The following is a 21,288-nucleotide window of genomic DNA, read 5'->3' on the forward strand; positions in this document are numbered from 1 at the left end:
AATTGTATAGTACTATTAAACATGCCATCGGACGGCGTGTACGTGCCTACCCTTCCCTATAACGGTCCCTTAATCTATAATGCTAATCGGTATGCACATAGTGGCTGTTGCGAAATTATTCTCGCGTTCTTCATACCCCCTGTGGCTGTATTTTTGCACCGTGGATGTGGTGCTGATATCTTGATCAATCTATGCTTGCTATGTCTAGCATGGCTGCCGGGTGTTATTCACGCTATGTAGGGGGTTTCCTTCTGTTATATAGACACTGCGGATTTTCTAACTTTAGTTTAGCTATGTGCTACTTCATTAAACTTGGCACCTTCGATATCTTTTCGCTGCTCAACCGAGTCATTGGAGTTCTCTTTCTCCAGACCCGATGTTGAAGCAATGTCTTCGTTTACAAACCATGGCGGTTTGCATGAGAACACCGCAATTGTTTCGATATTGAATTTGTGACTGTTATTGCTGTACTTTTATTATAATCGCTCAATCTAGTTCTAACATGGCTATTGTGATCGCACGGTACAGATTTTAACCCAGGCCTATAAGTAGTATGTGGCCGCCCACCCTCCTGGATACTCGTCCGGCATATATCGCTTGGTTGAAAAGCTAGATTCAATGCTTATTAGTTTTAAGCGCGTTTTTATCTTAGGTCCAGTATCACAGCACTCACGACCACTTCAAATTTCCTAAAATCATGTTCTTGCACCCTTGTATGAGTATTTCCACGGCGTCTTGATCTGATTGATTCATGATCTGATACTCTTTCCTTTGCAGAAACAGATGTTCCGCTACGTTGAATCGCTGTCTGGATTTTGACATATCTTTGATTATTTCGGTCAGTGCATCCTGTGCACTTTTGTAACCTTGGTGATGCATCTTCAATGGAATTGCGCTCTCAACTTGCTCTTCGGTCTGAAGAAAGTTCAGCTTAGATTTATCGTTCGGTAATTAGAGTATAAAAGAACACTCACGATTTCTTTTTTCAAGGAACACATATCATTAACCCTGTGGTATATGTGCATCGGTTAGCTTTGAATACTCTATAACCAGGTTTAGTTTCTTGAACACACATTATAATCGCGATTGTTGTCTCTTTGAACATCACTTTGAATTCTTCAGTCTCGTAGACCCACGATGGAATCACAACCCCGTAAGCATATCTGGCGAATCGAGCATTAACCATAGACCTAGGATCTTCGAGTAAATACTTACTTCATGGCCATGAGATAAGGATAGGCCCCAACAGTTTGTTACCTGTTGTCAAGATACTCCTCCCATGTAGGAAAGCCTGTGATGCGCACTTTCTGGGCATGGCAAACGGAATCAACATATTCGTACAATGAAACTGCAAACCGACTTAGTGCCTCTGTTACTTTACTGTTAGCTACTCTTCCAATGCGGAATATCGTGCCATTAACCTTTGGACTGGCCCTTTTTCATCGCATCCCCGATCTCCTTGAAACACTGTGAGCTGTGAGCTCCCTGTGCGGCGCAGCCTTGGGGCCACTTGGAGTCATTCTGTTCAAGGCAACTCTTCAAAAAAGCGATTGTAGCATCTTGACATTGCTTTGTGCCTCTCTCGTCTTTGGTAAGATTGCCACAATCGATTTCTGTAACCGGGCCCACGTCAGTTGTAATTGAGCTTCTCAGATACACCCGAGACTTTACCGTCATCCCATACAAAGAACTGGGTCTAGGTTAGCCAGAACACGAACAGTCAATTCCAGAGAGGTCAGATTACCCAGTACATAAACTGTGCTAGTGTCAGAAATCTATCTACCTGGCAGCCGGTACAAAAGTACCCGGCCGCCGCGGCAAATGAACCTTTCGCAAAACTCTGGCGCCTATGCTTTTCGGGAAACCACCTAGTACAAATGAAATGTGGTATCAGTTATGGATAATGTAGCTTTTCGGGTGACCCAGGTGAGAGGTAGGGACTGACCGCTCAACAAAGTTATTGTCAATATCGCGACGAACCTCGGGTTCTAGCTCATGTTGTTCCACACGCCAGTCTGGGTAAAGCAGAGCAGCTAAGTCGGGAATTTTTAGGGTCTGGCCTATTAGGGTTCGAAGCATTGGTGCGCGATGGTCTTCACAAGTTGTCATTTTGGAGGCCTTAGAGAAATGCCTTTGACAACCACCGAATGTTCGAACTGTGACAGCTCTAAGCCAAAATTGAACTTCAAAGTCTGAGCACCGAGACGAATAGAGAAAAAGGAATTAATATACCAAAAGCTTGATGGTGTTTGGTTGACATGAGGAAGTCGAGGTTCTACGAGGCATCTTTTATAGACGCGCGGGCATAACAACCATTCCGGAAGAGGAAGAGATCCCCTCCAATAGTACATCATCCGCACCAAAAAAGGGGTTCTTTCCCAGATGGGAGAGAGACATTTTATGGTAATGCTGCCAGAGTCAAAAGAAGACGTCGGACACGAAAGGCTAATCATAGATGCAGGAAGATAGGATTCTGGGCCGTTGAGGATTCAATAGCTTTGAGGCAATTCTATCAAGGACGGTCTGAGTTGACGCAGGAGAGCACAATAGGAACACTATAAAGTAACGCAGCGCATGCTAATCGTATGAGGCTGCATCTTGTTTTGGATAAATTTTGTAATGTTAGAATTGTACTTGAAGCAAGATTCAAACTTACAACAACTGTTAATTGTTTGAAAGGGCAGAGGTATGATACAATGCTTACCTACCCATTGGTAATAAGGCGCATAAATCTATCAAGAAAAGTCAGGGTCTCTTAGAGCTCTTTGCGCCCGCCCCTAAACAGCAGAATGGACATTGGTGTCTGGTGCAACCTCTCGTATGTTACTATTCGAAATGACAGGGAAACGCAGCAGAGGGTGAAAATGCTGTTGTAGTAAGTTAATCAATTTAAGCTTATCCACATAACTTAACTTTAACTCCGCTGAGGTTTGATAAAGTGAAATAGAGTAAAGATTAAGAGATTAAGGAAAGAAGGAAAGTCAATTCTGCGCGTCTGCGATCTTTGTCACCCGAGTTTAAATCGTCAATCATGGTTTTGTTTTTTTTTTTTCTTTTTCTTTTTCTTTTTTTTGTTGGTAGTTTGGAACACATCGATTTCATGTGTATGCCTATTTCACTGTAGCATCAATCAATCCAACATTATTTTTGTTTTTTTGTGTACCGACAATCCACTTAACCAAAGTCCTCTTCTGAACATAGGACATTGTTAGTTAGGGCGCGCGTGCTAACTTCGAGAGACGATATTAGGGTCTTGCTTGATTGGTTATTCAGAACTATGTTTGATGTTCATTGCGTTTTTTCTAGCTTCAGTAGATTGAATTATTATAGTTCAGTGTCACGTCATGACATTAAGGGGCCGGGGGATTTAAAGAGGATCTTGACCAATCTCTTGTGTATCATATCCCTTACTCCTCGTGTTCCATGCATGTGAAGACAGGATAATCATACAAGCTTTCCGTTTCGTTTCTCCATGCAATATGGACGAGCTAAATGACTTCATACCGTTTTCTCTTACCCCTTTGGATCACATTGTGCCTTCCATATGCCCAACCCTTTTCGTTGGTTTCCGTTTATCTGAATACGAGTCTTGTCTCCTGCGCCTTCAAAAAGGCATAGGTGTACTTGTCTCGCGTCTTCCTTTCTTGTCGGGAGAAATAGTGCCATGTGTCAACTCAGACGGAAGGGCTGGGCGTATGAAAGTTCAACAACCTAGCTCTTCAATCAGAGACATTCCAATGCTCTCCGTCAGACACTACCCCGATAAGAGATTACCAAACAACAGATCTTGTGGAGATAAAGATCCCCTAGTCCAACAGGATGTCGCGAGCCTCGATCAGTCATACTGTCCATTACCGCTGCTCACAAACCCAACAGGCCCGATGCCTGTTGTGCGTCTCCGGGCCAACCTACTGGCTGATGGAGTCTTGCTAGGTATGAGCTTCAATCACCACATCGCCGATGCGACAGGAGCTGGTATCATTCTGAAACTACTTGCTGAAAGTTGTTGTGCTTCCTCTGCGCAAGACGTCTCCATGCTCCCAGATGAAAAGGTCGAATCAGAGCTACGAGGGCAACTATCTAGCATTGTGGATTCAATCAACCATGTCTCGGGAGAATGGCAGCTAGAAGATAAATCTAGAAATGACGCCTTCACGGCGAATGGATCCAAACCAATAAGGTTCTCAGGCCCAGGTCTCATCGACCGCTCATTTGTGGTCTCAAATGACAGAGTCATGCATCTCCGAGACCTATGCAACAACCTAATGCCGATTCTACTGCGCCGACATCGAGATTCCCAGAACAAAACCTTCCCCGAAAGCAGCCACCTGCATCACCCACCATCTCTCAACAATATCCTGGTTGCAGTTCTCGGACTTTGTGTTGAGCGAGCTCGTGCCAAAAATGGACTTATTTTGCCCAAATCCTCCGGGGTTTCCATGATTGTGAACCTGCGTCGCCACTTTCAGCCCCCTCTGCCGGATCATTACATTGGCAACGCAGTCAGAGTTGCCCGAGTCATTTACCATCGTTCAGGCGACGACTTATGCGCTGACTCTGAAATTGACACCGACTCTCTCGCAGGGCTTCCATCTTCTCTCGATAAACAGGAACTCCTCTACCTAGCAAACGTCGCCTTCCGAATCAGCGCCGTGGCAAAGTCTACTAGTGATGAGCATATTCAAGGTCTGTTTTCCAACCTGAACGACCGAATCAACGGGAACGATACACCGGACCAAGGCCCAGATCTCTGGGTGTCTAGCTGGAGACATTTATCGGTTTACGAGCTGGACTTTGGCCCAGGGATGGGAAAGATCGATAGTTTCGAGTCTCCACCCGGTATGGTTGACGGTGCGTGTGTTATTTTGCCGGCAAGCAAGGAGAGTAGAGGGAATAATGAACCAGCGCCGTGAGGATATGGGGAGACTGGTTGATGATAGGTTGCTTAGGTGGGTTTCGGGCGGGTAAGGTGACCAGAGAAAAAAAAATAAACATATTGCATGTAAGATATTGATTTTGTAAGAGGATTCTCCTGGTTGTCTACTTAAACGGCTTGTGTCCTATGCCAGATTGGTCACCAATAAAACCATTCTATATTCCTGATCGTTGTCAGTCTGCACCGAAATCCTCTGAAGATTGCTATTAGTATTATGGAGTTGGAGATAGAAAGACAAGCAGGTCTCAAATTAATCGCGAATTCTAAGTCTGGTGCTTGGTATAGCATTCCTTACCTCTCCTTTGCAGGTTTCTCAACAACTGGCCTAAATCGCTCCTACTGTGGCACAGGAACACAGCCCATATGCGTGCCAAACCCTCGCTCTAAGCTGCATGTGAGACGACTATGTGAAAATTGCCGATCATAGATTATGATCTATCATACAGGAAAAGTCACAGTCAACTCATAAGGCTACCCCAAGGCTGTCAATACTAAAGGAACTGTGTAATCCTCAGAAATGGATTCATGTGTTTTTCAGTTCTCCCACAGACCTCCGTTCCCTACCCATTAAGCATAAGCCCATGCTCTTAACCAGATTTAGATCGCCTGCTCTCGCGAATCTTGAAGAATATAGACCCCTAATCACGTCAGCTACCTGTCTTGAAACGTATAAATCCATGTATCATAGCACTTACATCGTACACTCCCCGTAGATCTTCCTTGTAGATTTTACCATTCTTCTGGAGGAGAAGCCAGGTCGTCCCCCACTCAAAAAACGCCGCTCCCCACTGCATGCTGTTAGCACTATTCTCTCTTCACATGATTTGTACAACACATACCCCGAACGGGTCAGCCGCACATCGATTCCCGTGCGTGAGGGAGAATAGGTCACGTAATGTTAGGGCGCCATCATTATCAGAGTCGAACTTGGAGAAGTTATCCTCGAAATGCTGAGCACTGAACCGTCCTTCTGGGTCGTATGTATTACTGTCGGAGCCGTGCTAAAAGTCACGTCAGCTTCTGGGGTTTCGCGGCCTAATTGACATGGCAGTAAATTGATCAACTCACCTTCGCTTTATGCACGCTTGATACGTATACACGAAACCATGGGTCAGGAAGCCAACTATGTGCCAAGCGTGTCGGGTATGAGAAGTTGATGTTGATGATCAGAACGGCCAAGATGGAGAAGATTACGTTGAACCCCAGGTCTCGGAACCCAACATAGACATCCCATGGATAGATCTGTCCGTCTCCGTCCGAGTCCCAGAATAGAATATGCTGTTGGAGCGGTGTCTGTACAATCGGGCCTCATTAGTTTCCAGAATTTCTTGAGTGTCAAGATAACATACGTAGTCTTTCACTTTGCCTGCCCATTCTCGGTCCCCGTCTGGTGTGTCCACCGATGCGGCCACATTCCCTCGTGCTACGCCGGGGTTATCAATGAATTGATTTGCATATACGGCTGGGAGTCTCTCTGAGGTCACAGGGTTGTTTTTGGCAACAATCTTGATACCACCGTCTTTCTTGCCCTGCTTGATCGCGGTAATTTGCTCTTGTCCCACGGCTGTAGAACTAGCCGAAGAATTAAGTTGCTCATAAGATGCCATCGCTGTCCCTATTCTCTCTATATTGCTTTTGAAAGAATTGGAGAACAGAGGAAGATGATTTTGAGCTGCAAACGGAGGTAGGGCAGGCAGGCTTATTTACGTCACATTGTTGGAGCGGGTCTGACGTCATAGTTGATGAACCACCCATGAAAGATGGCACCATTTCGCATTGCTTGTTAATTCCCAGCCAACATTTGGTCAATCGGCCCTTAGTGTGTTCCAGTTCACTCCTGACCATCACTTTTCAAGCTTACACTGGAGTAGAATCACATGCCAGGTTCTACTGAAGGCCTCGCCGTGCGCAATTGTCCCAAGGCCTTATCTTTGTGAGCAGACAAGTGATTGCCATTATCAGATGCAGTACACACGAATGGGGAAATGTTTCTAGATTGCGCAACAGGCCTCTGGTTTTGTTATTCTCGGTTTTAGTTGAGTTTCGAGTTGAGCTGAGGTCCAAGTTCCCCTAAGGGTCAGGGTATCACGGTTATTAATAGTTGTCAATATAGCAGGAGTGCTGCAAGCAATTATATATGTTGATGAATCCGATGAAATAACTGATGAAAACATTTTAGATAGACCATATTGATCAGACTGTTCACTTATTAGATTCCAACGATTATCGAGAGAAGGTGGAGGGGCGGAGGTTGACGTGCTTTACTCCCTGTCTCGCTGCGGGATACCCTTGGAGCCTCAGGCAGACAATCGGGGTGGCTACAACATCGATCGGTCATTCGATGTACTTGTACTCCATAATGCTGTGACTATTCACTGGATATATGATCATCGTCCTTCCTAAGCTAACTGCCGTCAGGTAGCTGCTAGATCTCTTTTGCATGTGGTCATTCTAACCGCAGGAACCATAGGAACTACGTGATGATGACTGCATGATTCGTGAAACCTTGCAAGCCCGTGGCAATCACCCCAGAACAAGGCTCGGAAGCAGACCATGAAGGTACAATGCTTGACGGCGTGCTGACGTCCTTGATGCATTATGCATCTTTCCGCTTGGTTCCAGATAGGACCCAGGCTTCGACCTGACATCACAGCGACGTGTTCCTAAGACATCATGGACGCATCATATCCCGACTGTCTCTAGCATAAATACCCTCCGGTTTCCCTTTGTAGTCTTCACTAATACAACTTCTCAATCTCAATCAAGCTACAACATATCATATCATTATCCTAAACATCATGGCCGACAACTCAAACCCCGGAAACTTCGCCAATCGCTCTAAGGAGGAAGTGCAAAATATTGCCAGCCAGGGAGGCCAATCTAGCCACAGGAGCGGATTTGCCAGCATGAACTCAGACAAGCAGGTATGTTGAAGATGTTCGGAGCTACTCGGTTGAGCATTAACAATCGCCTTTCAGAGAGACATCGCCTCCCAGGGTGGTAAAGCCTCTAGCGGCAGTTTCGAACCCGGAGACCCTAGAGCTCGAGAGGCGGGAAAGAAAGGCGGTTCGGTTCGCGATGCACCGGAAGAGTAAGGCGCTCGTCATGTGAAGCTGCCTTGGTTTTACTCGAAGAAAGTCGGTTTTGTTGACCAAACTGAGGGGAGGGTCATAAATGAATAATGTAAATTAATATGTAACGAAGGTTGACCCTCGTATATAAGGCTCAGATAACATAGGGCTTTAATCGAAAATGCCTCTTACAGGCTAGGAATTGCGTCTAATAATAGATCTAAGCATGCGTAGACCGTAAAGCTTTGATGATGGACGTCTTAATGAGTAAATCACTTCATATAATGGTAGTCTCCACAATTCAACGACATTGTCGCCACGCGGTAAATGGCCCTAGTACACAATCGCCGAAATAAATAGAGTTTATATGAACACGGTTCTTTTGCGCCAACTATTGTCTAGACCTGGTAAAATGATCAAAAGACCGCACACGGTCGAAGACGTCTTTTCAACGTCATCCTCGAAACGTCGGGATGACGACAAGTCTGATATAAGGCTGATGTATTCATGTTGAGTTGTTGTGATAAAACCCCATCAAATCCTTCCATTCTTTTTAGTTCTATCATCAAATAACTTTTCGAGCTACTACGACCTCCACTAGTTCATAATGTCTAACCGATACGAAAGAGAAGCTGAAGACCGCTACGAGCAGGAGAATGACCCTTCCCCTGTTGGGGGCGCCGTCTATGACAACTCCTACGCGCACGAGACCACTCGCCAGGAGAGAGACCGAATCCCAGTTCAGAGGGACGATGAGGACTTCGAAGATCCCATGCAGCCCCCGTACTCGAACTCCAACCAACAGTTAGGTATGTTGTGACCCCGACCTACCCGCCCTGTCCTGTAGAGTTCAGAATCTGACAGACGCCATTTAGATGAGGATGAGTCGGAGGTCATCAATGACTCGAACAACATGCAGACCGGGTCTCGGCTTCGTCACGCAAAGCCACAGACCCGTAACGCATATAATGAAGGTCCCGGGGAAGACGATCTACCCGCAGAAGCATATTGAATGATTTTGCAAATTGTATGATGACATGAACCTGCCATCCAATTGTGTAATTTATGTGTTGCTTGAGGCTGCAAAGTTGCTCTGAGTTCAATTGAGAAGACATGTACTTTATCTTTCTGTGAGATAGTTGAACATGACGGACTGCGTGCCGCGTTGCGAAAATGAAAACCCAATTTAGGGAGCTTGACACGGATATATAATGTTTCACGTTCAGTAGAGCAAGGCAGCAATGTATCTTATTGCCCCTGGACAAGTAGGTAGTAAAGTGGACTTAGAGCTCCTGCCAGCAATCTCCGAGGAATCTGCTAGGTCTGTCTGATAATTTTGGCCTATGTCTTCCCGATCCCCGAAGTAGAGCTCGGTTTCAGATATCGTCCTTCAACTTCTTCAAAGTTTCAGCGCATAAAGAATAAGCGTTCCCTAGATGTCGGGGGATGCTTTCGAGACTTCGGGATACTATATCTATCTTTCATATCTTTGAATAGATCACCTGAAACTGTTGATTTAAGTGTAGCCCTAGGCATCTTGGGTTAACTTAAAATATCACTACTAAATGGCCACCAGTAATTCAGTATTAGCTAGGTAGATGAATAGCTTAGCGACAACCGAGAACAGCAGAGCAACCCCCTAGATATCACAATCTGGGAGTGTCAACCTTCACTTTTGTGCCATTTTCTTGTCAAAGTGACAGGACAATGGCATGTTCGACTCGACCAATACACCATTATCAGGAACAATGCCCTCCCGGACCCAGCTCATGCTACAGTTCACCATCACTTGAATAGCAGAGCTTTTGTATGTATGAGAAATGGAGGGACGTTTGAGTTTCCCATTTCTCAATTGTTCAGAAATTGCAGTTTGTCCGGCACTTGACTCGCCCTTTGAAGGTTCTCCTCTGTTACCCTCTGTTTGAGATGTATCCACGTAATATCGTTGCACATTCTTCATGTAGCGAGATTCATCCGTTCGGCCTACTTTCGCTTCAATCAAGGCGCAGCAGAGGTCATTGAGAAACGGACGAGGCAGTTCATCTTGACGGGCTAAAAATCGTGCTTTGGTTGCATTTTGAACCCAATTATCGACCAGAAGCACACGCAATGGAGATTTTGGCAAAGTGTGAGTATAAACGTGTTTGATCGTGTCGTACCCAAAAACCCTGGTACGATTTGTATCTAGTACGACTTTGCAGCGTTGTATAACATCGTTTTGCAAACTAGGAACTTCGAATTTGCCAGCAAGGATCCAAAGCTGAAACAAGCTGAGCATATGAGTCGGAGTGGCCAACTCGCTGGAGATCCTGCTGTGATACACCCAACAAAGGAATTCGGAGAAGGTATCTGGATCATCGTCCGGGAACTGCACGGGGCATTCCGAAATGGGTCTCTCGCTTCGGTCTTTAAATATAGGTTCACAAGAGGACTCAGTCTCACATTTTCTTCCCACCAGTCTAAGCAATCTGTGAACAATGATACCTCTGACGTAAGTTCCCAGTCATCCAACGGTCTTCCAAGTCCTCGGACTTTTCTCATCTTCATTCCTGGTCCCCTGGTCCCCGATCGCCGTCCGAGTCGGCCGAATGATCCGTTCGAGACGTGCCCGCCACGCCCCAACCGAGATAGCCCTAAGACAAAACAAAAAAAGTGAGATAAGCAAAGGTCTTTGTTATGTACTAAAGGATTTTATTGGCATTGTTCTCTAATGCTCAGTAGCATATTCGACATGAAGAAGTTGCTGGTGCCATAGTACTCCGTAGGTAACTATAGTGGCAAAGTGAGGTCATCAACTTTAATCGCCGATTGACAGATCGCCGACCCACATACATGTTTGACTCAGCGAGAGAAATAACTATAAATCCGATCGTCTCGGTCGATATGCGATAGCATCCCCATATCAACCCACACATCATGTCACATATTCGGCCTCGCATCAGCAATGCCTGGCGGGAAAAGGCGGGCCAGCTTTGGACGCCGACCATGACCTCGCCGACTCGAGCTTCAATGCTCGGAGACTCCAGCCAACCATTCTCTAGTTTTTCCGGCCAGCGAGCAAAATTAGCATATAAAACTAGGACAATCCCAAGAGATCTACTCAGAAAACAAGACAATCAACTGGGTTTGCCCACAGTACCAAGCTCATATCGAACTACACGCTATACACGGCCTCTGCCACTCAACCCTTTCATGAATCAGACCGAACGTCGAGCTCCATACAGCACCATGACTAGTTCATCAGGAGAACCAACCATACACGACGTCTTCGAAAGCAACACAGGCACATGGCAGTACGTGGTTGCTGATCCATCGACACTAGCTGCGGTCATTATCGACCCGGTACTGGACTACGATGCCGCCACCAATTCCGTGGCCACCACTTCAGCGGATGCATTGCTTGCATTGGTCCGCGAGAAAGGCTACACTGTCGAGAAGATTCTCGAAACACATGTTCATGCGGATCATATAACTGCAGCCTCGTATCTCCAAAATCGACTGGCTGAGCTGCAGGGCCATGCGCCACCCATCGGCATTGGAAAGCGCATCGAGCAAGTACAGAAATTGTTCAGCCACCGGTACGGCGTTCCGGAGCAGGAATACAAGGGCATTTTCGACAAGCTTTTCGATGATAACGAGGTGTTCAACGTTGGACGGTTGGAAGCCATCGCAATCCATCTTCCGGGTCATACTCCTGATCATCTAGGTTATAAGATTGGGGGTAAGTTCTGAGCATCGAGTCAATATTGTCCGAGCTAATGAAGAATCTAGACAATGTCTTTTGTGGTGATTCACTCTTTCATGCAGACATTGGCACCGCTCGCTGTGATTTCCCCGGCGGTAGCGCAAACAATCTCTATCAGTCTGGTCATAAGCTTCTTGGTTTGCCTGACCATGTTAAAATCTGGACTGGCCACGACTATCCTCCTGAGGATCGCAAATCTGCCGTGTCTTGGATGAGTGTTGAGGACCACAGGGCGGAGAACAAGCATCTTAAGGCAGGCATCACTGAGGACGAATTCGTAAATGTTCGGAAAGAGCGGGATGCGAAGTTGGCAGAACCAAAACTACTTCATCAGTCGCTGCAGGTCAATATTCGAGCAGGACGGCTACCTAAGCCTACGGAGACTGGGCACCGAATGCTTCATCTTCCGTTGAAGCTCAAGGGGGTTGAATGGTAAACGAGGTGAGGCTTGGTATTGGGCCAATTACCTGTATATATGTATCTATATGCACCTGATTTTCTACAAAGGAAGGATGTGCTATTCGAGATCCCGCTGGTTCAGTAACGGCACTCAAGCAATTAAGCTACCTGGAACGCGAAACGATCCCGTTGTGTTGTCGTCTTTACGTATCCATTTACTCGGTCCGGTCCATTGTCGAATCGAAATCGAGGGTCCAAACTGTCTAGACAGCAACACGCTAGAAACAACCCGCACCATTATGAGTCAAACAGCTCTCACCTGAGGGATGCCTCAGACATGACGTCTGAAGTCTCTCATCGAAACAGGGCTCGGATACAGCCTGGTTACACATGGTGATTGGCAAGATGCGTAGATGCATATATGACTCAAGACCCTTGCGGCTGTTAACAAAGAAAGGTCGTATGCACCCCACAAACAACCCCGGTTGCCCAATAGCCTCAACAGACGGTGATATCTTTCGTCAAACAACAACAGACATCCTGGGCCGGTTTGAAATGAGGGGTTCAAATGAAGTGCACGCCACTGACCTAGGTGGATTATAGCATATTGATCTAGCTGGGGGAAGCGTAGGTCTTAAGAGGTACATGACCACCCGGCGGCACATAATTGTTTACTACTTCAACTGTTTTCTGGTTACCTCACTGCGTCATTCTGATCATCTCTTGTGTAGCATCGCATCATGTCTACAACGCTTGAGCTTGCTTCTCGTGAACAAGATCAGACACGGAGTTCGAGCCAGCAGTCATTGGCCCTAGACACAGACGATGCAGCAGTTCGAGTGAAGCAGAAGTGGAATGACCCCCACATCAACAAATGGCGTCTGTTAGCCACCTTCATCAGTTTCGCGTTGGTGGGAGCCAGCGATGGAGTCTACGGTGTAAGTTATTTTCTCGTCACCACTCTCTTCACACCCGATGAAACATTGACGCTAACCTGTATTCTAGGCACTGGTCCCATATGTATGCCTGGGATAACTATGTCGTCGGATATTGGACAAAATAAATGCTGGCATCCAGGAGATTCGAGAAGACTACAAGCTGTCTACCACAATCGTTTCTTTGATTTTCGTGACCCCGTTTGCAGGCTACACCATAGCCACTATCATCGTGAATAAAACGCTGATGACTTTTGGTCAGCGAGGCATCGCGCTGATCGGCCCCCTGTGTCACCTCCTCCCGTTCGTTGTGATGGCCATCCACCCGCCCTATCCGGTCATGCTTGTCGCCTATATCATCGTGGGCCTCGGAAACGGCCTGGTCGACGCAGCGTGGAACTCTTGGACCGCAGACATGATCAACGCAAACACATTAATGGGATTTCTCGGCGCATTTTATGGGCTTGGGTTAGTAGTGGATCCAAGGGATAGTATTCTCAGAAACCGCAATGCTGATTAACGATCTGTACAGAGCCACACTGAGTCCAACGATCGCAACTGAGATGATCAAAGCCGGCTTACGTTGGAATGTGTTCTACTATACCCTACTCGGCGGCTCGGCCCTAGAACTTATGGCAAGTGTGGCTACGTTCTGGCACGCCGACGCAACGAGTTTCCGTCAAGAGAACCGTAAGAGTGCCGACGCCCGTGGAGACAGTCGCACTATGGAGGCTATGAAAAGCCCAATCACTTGGATTATGGCCGTGTGGTTATTTGTTTATATGGGCGTCGAAGGTGAGTTGCCATCGGCATAGCTCCTCCTGACAGACCTCTCTGTCTGACCGTTGGTCCCAACAGTGTCTGTGGGTGGCTGGATTGTTGATTTCATGGTCCAAGTCCGCGTGGGAAACAGCTACGAGTCTGGATTCGTTCCTACCGGTTTCTGGGCTGGCGTGACCCTCGGACGACTACTTCTTGGGTTCGTAAATGACTGGCTGGGTATGCTATCCTCGGATCTAGATATACGCTGTAACTCAGTGCTGACAGAGAATTGAAGGAGAGCGGATCGCGATCACCGTTTACCTCGTTCTCTCGATCGCCCTCGAGCTTGTGTTCTGGCTGGTGCCAAAGTTCACCGTCTCTGCCGTCACAGTGGCTCTTCTTGGCTTCTTCACCGGGCCTCTCTTTCCCGGCGCTCTTGTGGTAGCTGCGAAGCTGCTTCCCAAGCATCTGCACACCCCGGGGATCGGGCTCGTGTCATCGTTGGCTGGTGGTGGAGGCGCAATGTACGTTACACCTGATCTTTGCCTCGACTTTTAGAACTTCCTAGAGTGCTGCTTCAGACTGACTGATACTACCTGTGACTGTTCAATATAGATTACCATTCGTTGCAGGCGCTATATCTGGCGCACGAGGCGTGCAGAGTCTGCAGGCTTTCGTTCTCGCTTTGCTGGTTACCTTAATCGTTATTTGGATACTTCTTCCCCACAAGAAGCACTCTAGTCATAGTGATTAAAGCGGCAACTACCACTACAAGTCCAACGCTTATTATTTTGGAGGGGGGATGAACTTGGCGTGGTATTCGTGTCAAGGACTTTTGTTTGATTGTTGTTTGAAAATTACTGAATACATTAAATCAAATAGTTCGACTTTCATAGGTATTTGCAGAGTCAGAGTCTAGATGGTGTCTTAAAATGCCGATATACCAGTCTCATAGAATTTCCTAAACACTCCCCTTTACGGCTATACTGTGATATGACCGGATATGTACTAGATTAAAATCCTGCATTCGTATGTCTGACGTGGCATTACATCGCCAAGAAGCTTATGAAACTCTACTTTCTTTGTCTTTCCCTGGCGTGGGAATACGCCTGCTACTCTGTACTACGTTCCCCTAAAGATCAAACGCAAAAGGTTTCCCGTGTCTGTTCCTGGTCACTATTTGAGCGGTCCGATTGGTTCTCAAAACCAATAATTGCCTACACGGCGTACTCCTCGGACCAGCTTCATCTATGAGAACAACACTGCATTCGTTCAGACAAACATGTCATTCTCTGATACACCGGAGCCGAACTACCCCAAAGGATTGTCATTGCAGTCTGTTCATATCGTTCGTGATCTCTTCGTACTCACCACAAACTGATACGCTCTAACCATACATGCTAGTTTTTCCGACATGGTACATAAGAGTCCCTACATTTAAGCTGGCGTTGATCAAATCTGACCATATTATCAAGGAGCACGAACCCCCACGGCGCCTTATTTTGTTAAGGTCGGTTAGAAGCTCTTCATATCCATATTAGTAGGCCATACTAACTGTTTACTGGCAGGAACATGGCCTTCCAACTTGTATATTGAAAAGACCCTCGGGAGCTAATCACTCAGGTACTAAAGTCTAGTACAGATTGGCCATTATGCACCGCAGCCGGACAACTGCTTGGTGCAATCAAACGAGCCGATAGCCAGGAACAATACGACTCATTCCGGTGGAAGAGGGTATTAGAGACGATACGTAAAGACGATGGTCCCTCGCCATCTACCGAGGGCCATAATCTCTGGTGAGAGCGGTGCCAGCTGCGGACCTTTCTTCACTGACACAACGATAGCAATCATGGCGAGTTGACTGATCCTGGAAGATCCGCCATGCTGGCACTAGGTAAAAGTCTCCGATCTCTCTACGTCGATCAACTGAACCTGCTTCCAGCTGTTTTGACGACTTCGGAAATGGTCTTCTTTCGATCTTCCTCGTTTCCAAGGGCCTTGGAGTCCTTGCAGCACGTCCTTTGGGGCTTCTTTCCCCCACGATCCCGTGCGCAGTCTTTTGGTCCCTTTCAAATAGTCATGCGAAGTTCCCGAGATGAAACTCTGCTACCGAACGAAGACTACTGTGAGCGTTTCATCCAGATATGCAAGGCCTATACCCGCCGCACAGCGGATCGATGTAACTTCCCCTTCTCTGCAAGAACGAGGAAAGTCTTAACCCCATCTCAATAGGGAACAACAGTTCAGAGATGCACTACCTCAATTCTCTCCTCCGCGACAGTATGCCCGATCAGCAGCGCGTAGCGGTAGACTCCAGTCCCACGATGCATGCGATCCATGACATGATCAATTCCACGGCCGCCAGCGAATCCTCGGAGATCAAGCTCCCCGAGCAATTCTACAACCGAAGGGTGCGTGACATCGTCGACATGATCGCCTTCGAGGAAGAGTACAGTGCATTCCAAGAAAGTCAGGAGATGCGACGTGTAGGCATCGGTGCTCTTCTGGGCGACGTTGTCGAGAAGCTCGTCATCGACGTCGAGCAGCGACTCCCTCGTACAGACACCGAGGTGATACCGGGTCCAAGCCCAAAGCTCTTCCTCGCCGGGTCTCATGATTCAACCCTTGCAGCAATAATGGCCTCTCTTGGCGCAGTTGATGAGAAGACGCGGCGCAAGTGGCCCCCTTACGGGTCTGTGGTTTCCATCGAGCTCTTTTCCGACCCGAACGGCAATCATGACATTGAAGCGATCAATAACACTGTCTCTACGTTGTCGTCGATTAGTCGTACGGCGACCCATAAATTGACGTCTCAGCAAAAGCGTCGACTTCAGCATCACTACGTTCGAGTCCGCTATAACGGCCAGTCACTGGTTGTGCCAGGCTGCAGGGAGATGGGGCGTAACTGGAAGGGAAATGAGAGTTTCTGCACTCTGGTGAGAATCCGACCTAACCCCGATAATCGGATCTAGGAGCTGATGGCTTGATCAGGCTGCTTTCAAAGAGATCGTGGATCGAATTACGCCGTCAGACTGGAAACGGGCGTGTGTGACTAATTTGGACAAACCGGGCTTCCCCGAGGAGGTCGAGCCTGCTGGCTATTAGCACTAGACATGTAGTTTGCAGTGCGGAAATGAACTGAACGGAAAACATCATAGTCCTAATAGTTAATGACCAGGAATGATGGAAAGGGGCGCTTACCTCAACACCTTCTAGCAACTTCTTCTCCACCGCCCACGTGATGGATCTCCGCCCATTGTTGTGACCGCAATGGAACTAAACCAAGAGACCAACGCAGCTGCTCTCCCAAGGTTCCTGATTCACTATCCTTTTATCGGCATTTGACTTCTCCTATCTCCCCTGGGACTATTATACCCCCTTTGTCCCCTGAATTCCTCTTCCCTCTGGGCTCTGCTTGGTTACGCTTTATGTATGCCTGACTTCAAGATCTCCGCTTCTCTGGAGGGTCACGGCGATGATGTAAGATGCCCCAGTCAATGGATCATGGCCACCAGAGCAGCCACCACCTGGCCTCTTGACGACTGCTGACCATATCCCCGATTTCTAGGTTCGCGCTGTGGCCTTTCCCAACCCCAATGCCGTCTTGTCCGCCTCTCGAGATGCAACGGTTCGGCTCTGGAAGCTCGTCTCTACCCCGCCCCCAACTTACGACTACACCATCACCTCACACGGCTCGGCGTTTATCAACACCCTAGCATACATCCCCCCAACCCCCCAATATCCCGAAGGACTAGTACTCTCCGGTGGTCAGGATACGATTATAGAAGCCAGACAACCCGGGAAAGCCTCGGATGATAATGCGGATGCTATGCTTCTGGGCCATGCGTCCAACGTCTGCGCCTTAGATGTCTCATCCGAAGGGGGTTGGGTGGTTAGCGGTAGTTGGGACTCGACAGCTCGACTATGGAGGGTCGGGAAATGGGAGGCCGAAGTCATCCTCGAGGATCACCAGGGTAGCGTTTGGGCTGTGTTGGCCTATGACAAGGATACAGTCATTACGGGTAGGTGTCCTTCCTGCTGCCTTAAACTACGGTTTAGACGCTGACTCTCAAATAGGGTGCGCGGATAAGATCATACGGATATTCAACACTTCAGGCACTCTACTGAAAAGCATCAAAGATTCCCGCGATGTCGTTCGGGCCCTGTGCAAACTCCCTCCTTCCCATCCTACGGGCGCACAGTTCGCTTCGGCGGGTAACGACGGAGTCATCCGGCTTTTCACACTACAGGGTCAGCAGGTTGCGGAGCTCCATGGCCATGAGAGCTTTATCTATTCCTTGGACGTGTTGCCCTCTGGTGAATTGGTCAGTTCCGGTGAAGACCGAACGGTGCGAGTCTGGAACGGTACACAATGCGTGCAAACCATTACTCACCCGGCAATCTCGGTTTGGAGCGTTGCTGCTTGCAAGGAGACGGGCGACATTGTTACAGGTGCTAGTGACCGTATTACTCGAGTCTTCACCCGGAGTGAAGAGCGAGTTGCCGCTGCCGAGGTGGTGCAGCAGTTTGAACAGACAGTCAGAGAGTCAGCGATCCCGGAACAACAAGTCGGCAAAATCAACAAGGAGCAGCTTCCAGGAACCGATTTCCTCAAACAAAAGTTCGGTACTAAAGATGGCCAGGTACAGATGATTCGTGAAGACAACGGCAGCGTTACAGCCCACACATGGTCTGCAGCATCGCAGGAATGGATCGCGGTCGGCACAGTGGTCGACTCTGCTGCCAGTAGCGGAAAGAAGACAACATATCTCGGACAAGACTACGACTATGTTTTCGATGTTGACGTTGAGGACGGGAAGCCGCCTCTCAAGTTGCCATTTAATGTGTCGCAGAACCCGTACGATGCTGCCACGAAATTCATCCAGGACAATGAGCTCCCTATGACCTACCTCGATCAGGTCGCCCAGTTCATCGTCCAGAATACGCAGGGTACAACTCTCGGGCAAGCGTCGGGGCCCACGCCCGCAGGTGCTGATCCCTGGGGCTCGGAGAATCGTTACCGGCCAGGGGATGGTTCAGATTCTCAACAGGCTCAACAGCCACCCGTTCCCGAGCCACGTCCCAAAATACTTCCCCAACGGTCATACCTATCCATCAAATCCGCCAATCTCAAAGTCATCGCGAAGAAGCTGGGCGAGCTCAACGATCAGCTCGTGTCGTCAGGATCGAAAGATGTGTCGCTGAGTCCTTCGGAGCTGGAGACGGTCGTTGCTTTGTGCGGCGAACTAGAATCTTCGGAAAAGCTGCAGCAGTCCCCTGCTGTTGGAGCTGGAATTCCCTTGCTGTTCAAGGTCGCTACCCAGTGGCCTGTCACAAACAGACTCCCCGGTTTGGACCTTCTCCGTCTCCTTGCGGCCGCCACTCCTGCGACTGCTACCATCGACTACAATGGCCAGGACCTGTTCACCGGTCTTCAGGCCAGTGGCGTATTCAATGCCCCGTTGAATGCCAATAACGCAATGCTGACCTTCCGAATGCTGGCCAATCTATTCGAAACCGACGCCGGTCGTCAATTGGCTGTGAGTAGATTCGATCAGATCATCGCTGCCGCCAAGTCAGCCCTGACGAACGGTGGGGGCGCCAACCGTAACCTCACCATCGCCGTAGCGACGCTTTACATCAACTTTGCAGTCTATCTGACATCCGACGGGAGAGAGTCGGCTCCCGAGTCATCCGAGAAGGGTTTGGTCCTTCTTGCGGAACTCACGCAGATGGTCTCGGGAGAAAAGGACTCGGAGGCAGCATACCGGAGTCTCGTTGCCCTCGGGACGTTGGTCAAATCACTCGGCGAGGAAATCAAGAGTGCGGCGAAGGAGATTTACGACGTTGGTCAGATACTGGGAGCGGTGTCGGGCTCTGGACTCGGGAAGGAACCTAGAGTCAAGAGTATTGTTGGCGAGATTAAGGAAGCATTGTCGTAAATTCGACCAAGGCTGCTTTGAGTTTCAGCGTTAGACTACACCATACACACTTAACGATAGCTATGCACTAGTCATGAATGGAAATTATTCGAATTTCATAAATTGAAATCCTCCTTCGTTATAGATAATAATTGACAGCAGCTTATGCACTATAGAGAACTTTCGTAGATTCATACCCTTAACGCTAACCTATACACAGTATACGCACACATCCCTAAGTACCTCTTTTAAAGCCTCCCCTCCCCGCTAACCCCCACCTCCACAATCTGCTCGATTCCCGGATAAACCGGCAAATCCAACCCATACTTATCCGTAATACTCTTCGTCAAGAATCTGCCTCCCAGAAAGTGTCTCCCACGATAATACTTCACGCACGGCTTCGGCGCCGTCAAACTTATCAGCGCCTCTGGCATGAACTTCGCCCCGGGCCCTTCCTTCGGCGGTCCGCTCTCAATGTCCCATGAGCTGGGCGCGTCGACGCTCAGCACGGGGATCGTGGACGACTCGATCTGCGAGATCACGGTGGGGAAGGGTTCGCGGAGGGGACCGCCGAATGAGAACCCGAAGATCGCGTCAACGAGGAAGTCGGCGGATTTGATGGCTACGGGGAGGTCGTCGATGAAGGGGACGGAGAGGTTCTGGAGTTGGGTTTTGAGGCGCTGGTTGGGAGGTTAGTTTGGGGGGGATCTTGCTGGCGAGGAGGGCGATGGATGGGTTGGGTATATTTACCTGGTAGAGCTCGTTTTTGCCTTGTTTGGGGTAATAGATTGATGGCGTGTAGCCGTATTGAGCTAGATGGCGGGCTGCGACGAGGCCGTCGCCGCCGTTATTTCCTGGTCCACAGACAACAAGGACATTCTTTCCAGAGCTAGGCGGGTGTACGCGGTAAACTAGTCCGTGGTGTTAGCCATGAACTGTTGAAGTTACGTTGGCGGAATAGTTCCAACAGAAGTCGACTCACCCGCTTGTGAGACAGACAGGCCAGCTAGTTCCATCAATTGATCCAGAGACCATCCGCCGATCTCCATGAGGTCCTTGTCGAGGGATGCGGCATCTTTGGAGGAAATGGCCTGCCTCGCATTAGCATAATTGCTGGTGTTGTAAAGCGGGGAATATATTCGGTACCTTCAAAGACATCTTTGCGGTTAGAGCGTAATTGCGGAAAGGGACGGGAATTCGAGGCCGTCTAGCAAACAGAGAACGAAGCATACAATAACCAAGGGGATCTCGGAATTGGACTTCAAGTAGCGAAGAGAATCGAAGCTAGGCTCGAGTCCCAACCAAATAATCGCGACGGATGGGCATTGCATCATCGTCTTATCACGGCGCATCTCATTCTCCACCGCCTAGACTGCGCTAGACCAGAAATGGGATTTTGCGGAACAACACCTTTTCCAGTCCCGCGTGAACTTCCGCGGAGTCTGTCTTGCTCCAGATCCCAGCGTTCGATATCCCATTGCTCTTTTTGCGCCGCGGTTTCTTGCTTGTCGATATCCAG

General features: G+C 48.4%; 10 protein-coding genes across 10 annotated transcripts; 8 read left to right on the forward strand and 2 right to left on the reverse strand.

Annotated features, from left to right (window-relative positions):
- Nucleotides 1-4,235: 4,235 nt before the first annotated feature.
- LDX57_010706 (uncharacterized protein) lies at nt 4,236-4,913 on the forward strand (the record flags this gene model as incomplete). Its single annotated transcript, XM_046092449.1, has 1 exon — nt 4,236-4,913. One exon carries the CDS (start codon nt 4,236-4,238, stop codon nt 4,911-4,913), a length of 678 nt encoding a protein of 225 aa, XP_045948427.1.
- Nucleotides 4,914-5,523: 610 nt separating this feature from the next.
- Nucleotides 5,524-6,543, reverse strand: LDX57_010707 (caleosin family protein; the record flags this gene model as incomplete). The annotated part of the gene is made up of 5 exons (XM_046092450.1): nt 5,524-5,574; nt 5,632-5,724; nt 5,776-5,937; nt 6,005-6,229; nt 6,286-6,543. 5 exons carry the CDS (start codon nt 6,541-6,543, stop codon nt 5,524-5,526), a joined length of 789 nt encoding a protein of 262 aa, XP_045948428.1.
- A 1,191-nt stretch (nt 6,544-7,734) lies between these two features.
- On the forward strand, nt 7,735-8,031 carry CON10_2 (conidiation-specific expression protein; the record flags this gene model as incomplete). Its single annotated transcript, XM_046092451.1, has 2 exons — nt 7,735-7,860; nt 7,915-8,031. 2 exons carry the CDS (start codon nt 7,735-7,737, stop codon nt 8,029-8,031), a joined length of 243 nt encoding a protein of 80 aa, XP_045948429.1.
- A 583-nt stretch (nt 8,032-8,614) lies between these two features.
- Nucleotides 8,615-9,019, forward strand: LDX57_010709 (uncharacterized protein; the record flags this gene model as incomplete). Its single annotated transcript, XM_046092452.1, has 2 exons — nt 8,615-8,816; nt 8,883-9,019. 2 exons carry the CDS (start codon nt 8,615-8,617, stop codon nt 9,017-9,019), a joined length of 339 nt encoding a protein of 112 aa, XP_045948430.1.
- Nucleotides 9,020-11,235: 2,216 nt separating this feature from the next.
- On the forward strand, nt 11,236-12,188 carry LDX57_010710 (MBL fold metallo-hydrolase; the record flags this gene model as incomplete). The annotated part of the gene is made up of 2 exons (XM_046092453.1): nt 11,236-11,728; nt 11,779-12,188. The coding sequence occupies 2 exons, from the start codon at nt 11,236-11,238 to the stop codon at nt 12,186-12,188; spliced, it is 903 nt and encodes a 300-aa protein (XP_045948431.1).
- A 703-nt stretch (nt 12,189-12,891) lies between these two features.
- On the forward strand, nt 12,892-13,186 carry LDX57_010711 (uncharacterized protein; the record flags this gene model as incomplete). The annotated part of the gene is made up of 2 exons (XM_046092454.1): nt 12,892-13,089; nt 13,157-13,186. 2 exons carry the CDS (start codon nt 12,892-12,894, stop codon nt 13,184-13,186), a joined length of 228 nt encoding a protein of 75 aa, XP_045948432.1.
- Nucleotides 13,187-13,333: 147 nt separating this feature from the next.
- On the forward strand, nt 13,334-14,602 carry LDX57_010712 (MFS transporter; the record flags this gene model as incomplete). The annotated part of the gene is made up of 5 exons (XM_046092455.1): nt 13,334-13,554; nt 13,619-13,881; nt 13,945-14,085; nt 14,144-14,372; nt 14,464-14,602. 5 exons carry the CDS (start codon nt 13,334-13,336, stop codon nt 14,600-14,602), a joined length of 993 nt encoding a protein of 330 aa, XP_045948433.1.
- A 1,495-nt stretch (nt 14,603-16,097) lies between these two features.
- Nucleotides 16,098-16,820, forward strand: LDX57_010713 (uncharacterized protein; the record flags this gene model as incomplete). The annotated part of the gene is made up of 1 exon (XM_046092456.1): nt 16,098-16,820. One exon carries the CDS (start codon nt 16,098-16,100, stop codon nt 16,818-16,820), a length of 723 nt encoding a protein of 240 aa, XP_045948434.1.
- A 460-nt stretch (nt 16,821-17,280) lies between these two features.
- Nucleotides 17,281-19,790, forward strand: lub1 (WD repeat PLAP family protein; the record flags this gene model as incomplete). Its single annotated transcript, XM_046092457.1, has 3 exons — nt 17,281-17,328; nt 17,417-17,870; nt 17,926-19,790. The coding sequence occupies 3 exons, from the start codon at nt 17,281-17,283 to the stop codon at nt 19,788-19,790; spliced, it is 2,367 nt and encodes a 788-aa protein (XP_045948435.1).
- Nucleotides 19,791-20,017: 227 nt separating this feature from the next.
- LDX57_010715 (NADHX epimerase) lies at nt 20,018-20,927 on the reverse strand (the record flags this gene model as incomplete). Its single annotated transcript, XM_046092458.1, has 4 exons — nt 20,018-20,449; nt 20,520-20,680; nt 20,752-20,860; nt 20,916-20,927. 4 exons carry the CDS (start codon nt 20,925-20,927, stop codon nt 20,018-20,020), a joined length of 714 nt encoding a protein of 237 aa, XP_045948436.1.
- Nucleotides 20,928-21,288: the final 361 nt, after the last annotated feature.

The sequence above is a fragment of the Aspergillus melleus genome, assembly GCF_016097325.1.
Source record: "Aspergillus melleus strain CBS 546.65 chromosome Unknown contig6, whole genome shotgun sequence".
NCBI lineage: Eukaryota > Fungi > Ascomycota > Eurotiomycetes > Eurotiales > Aspergillaceae > Aspergillus > Aspergillus melleus.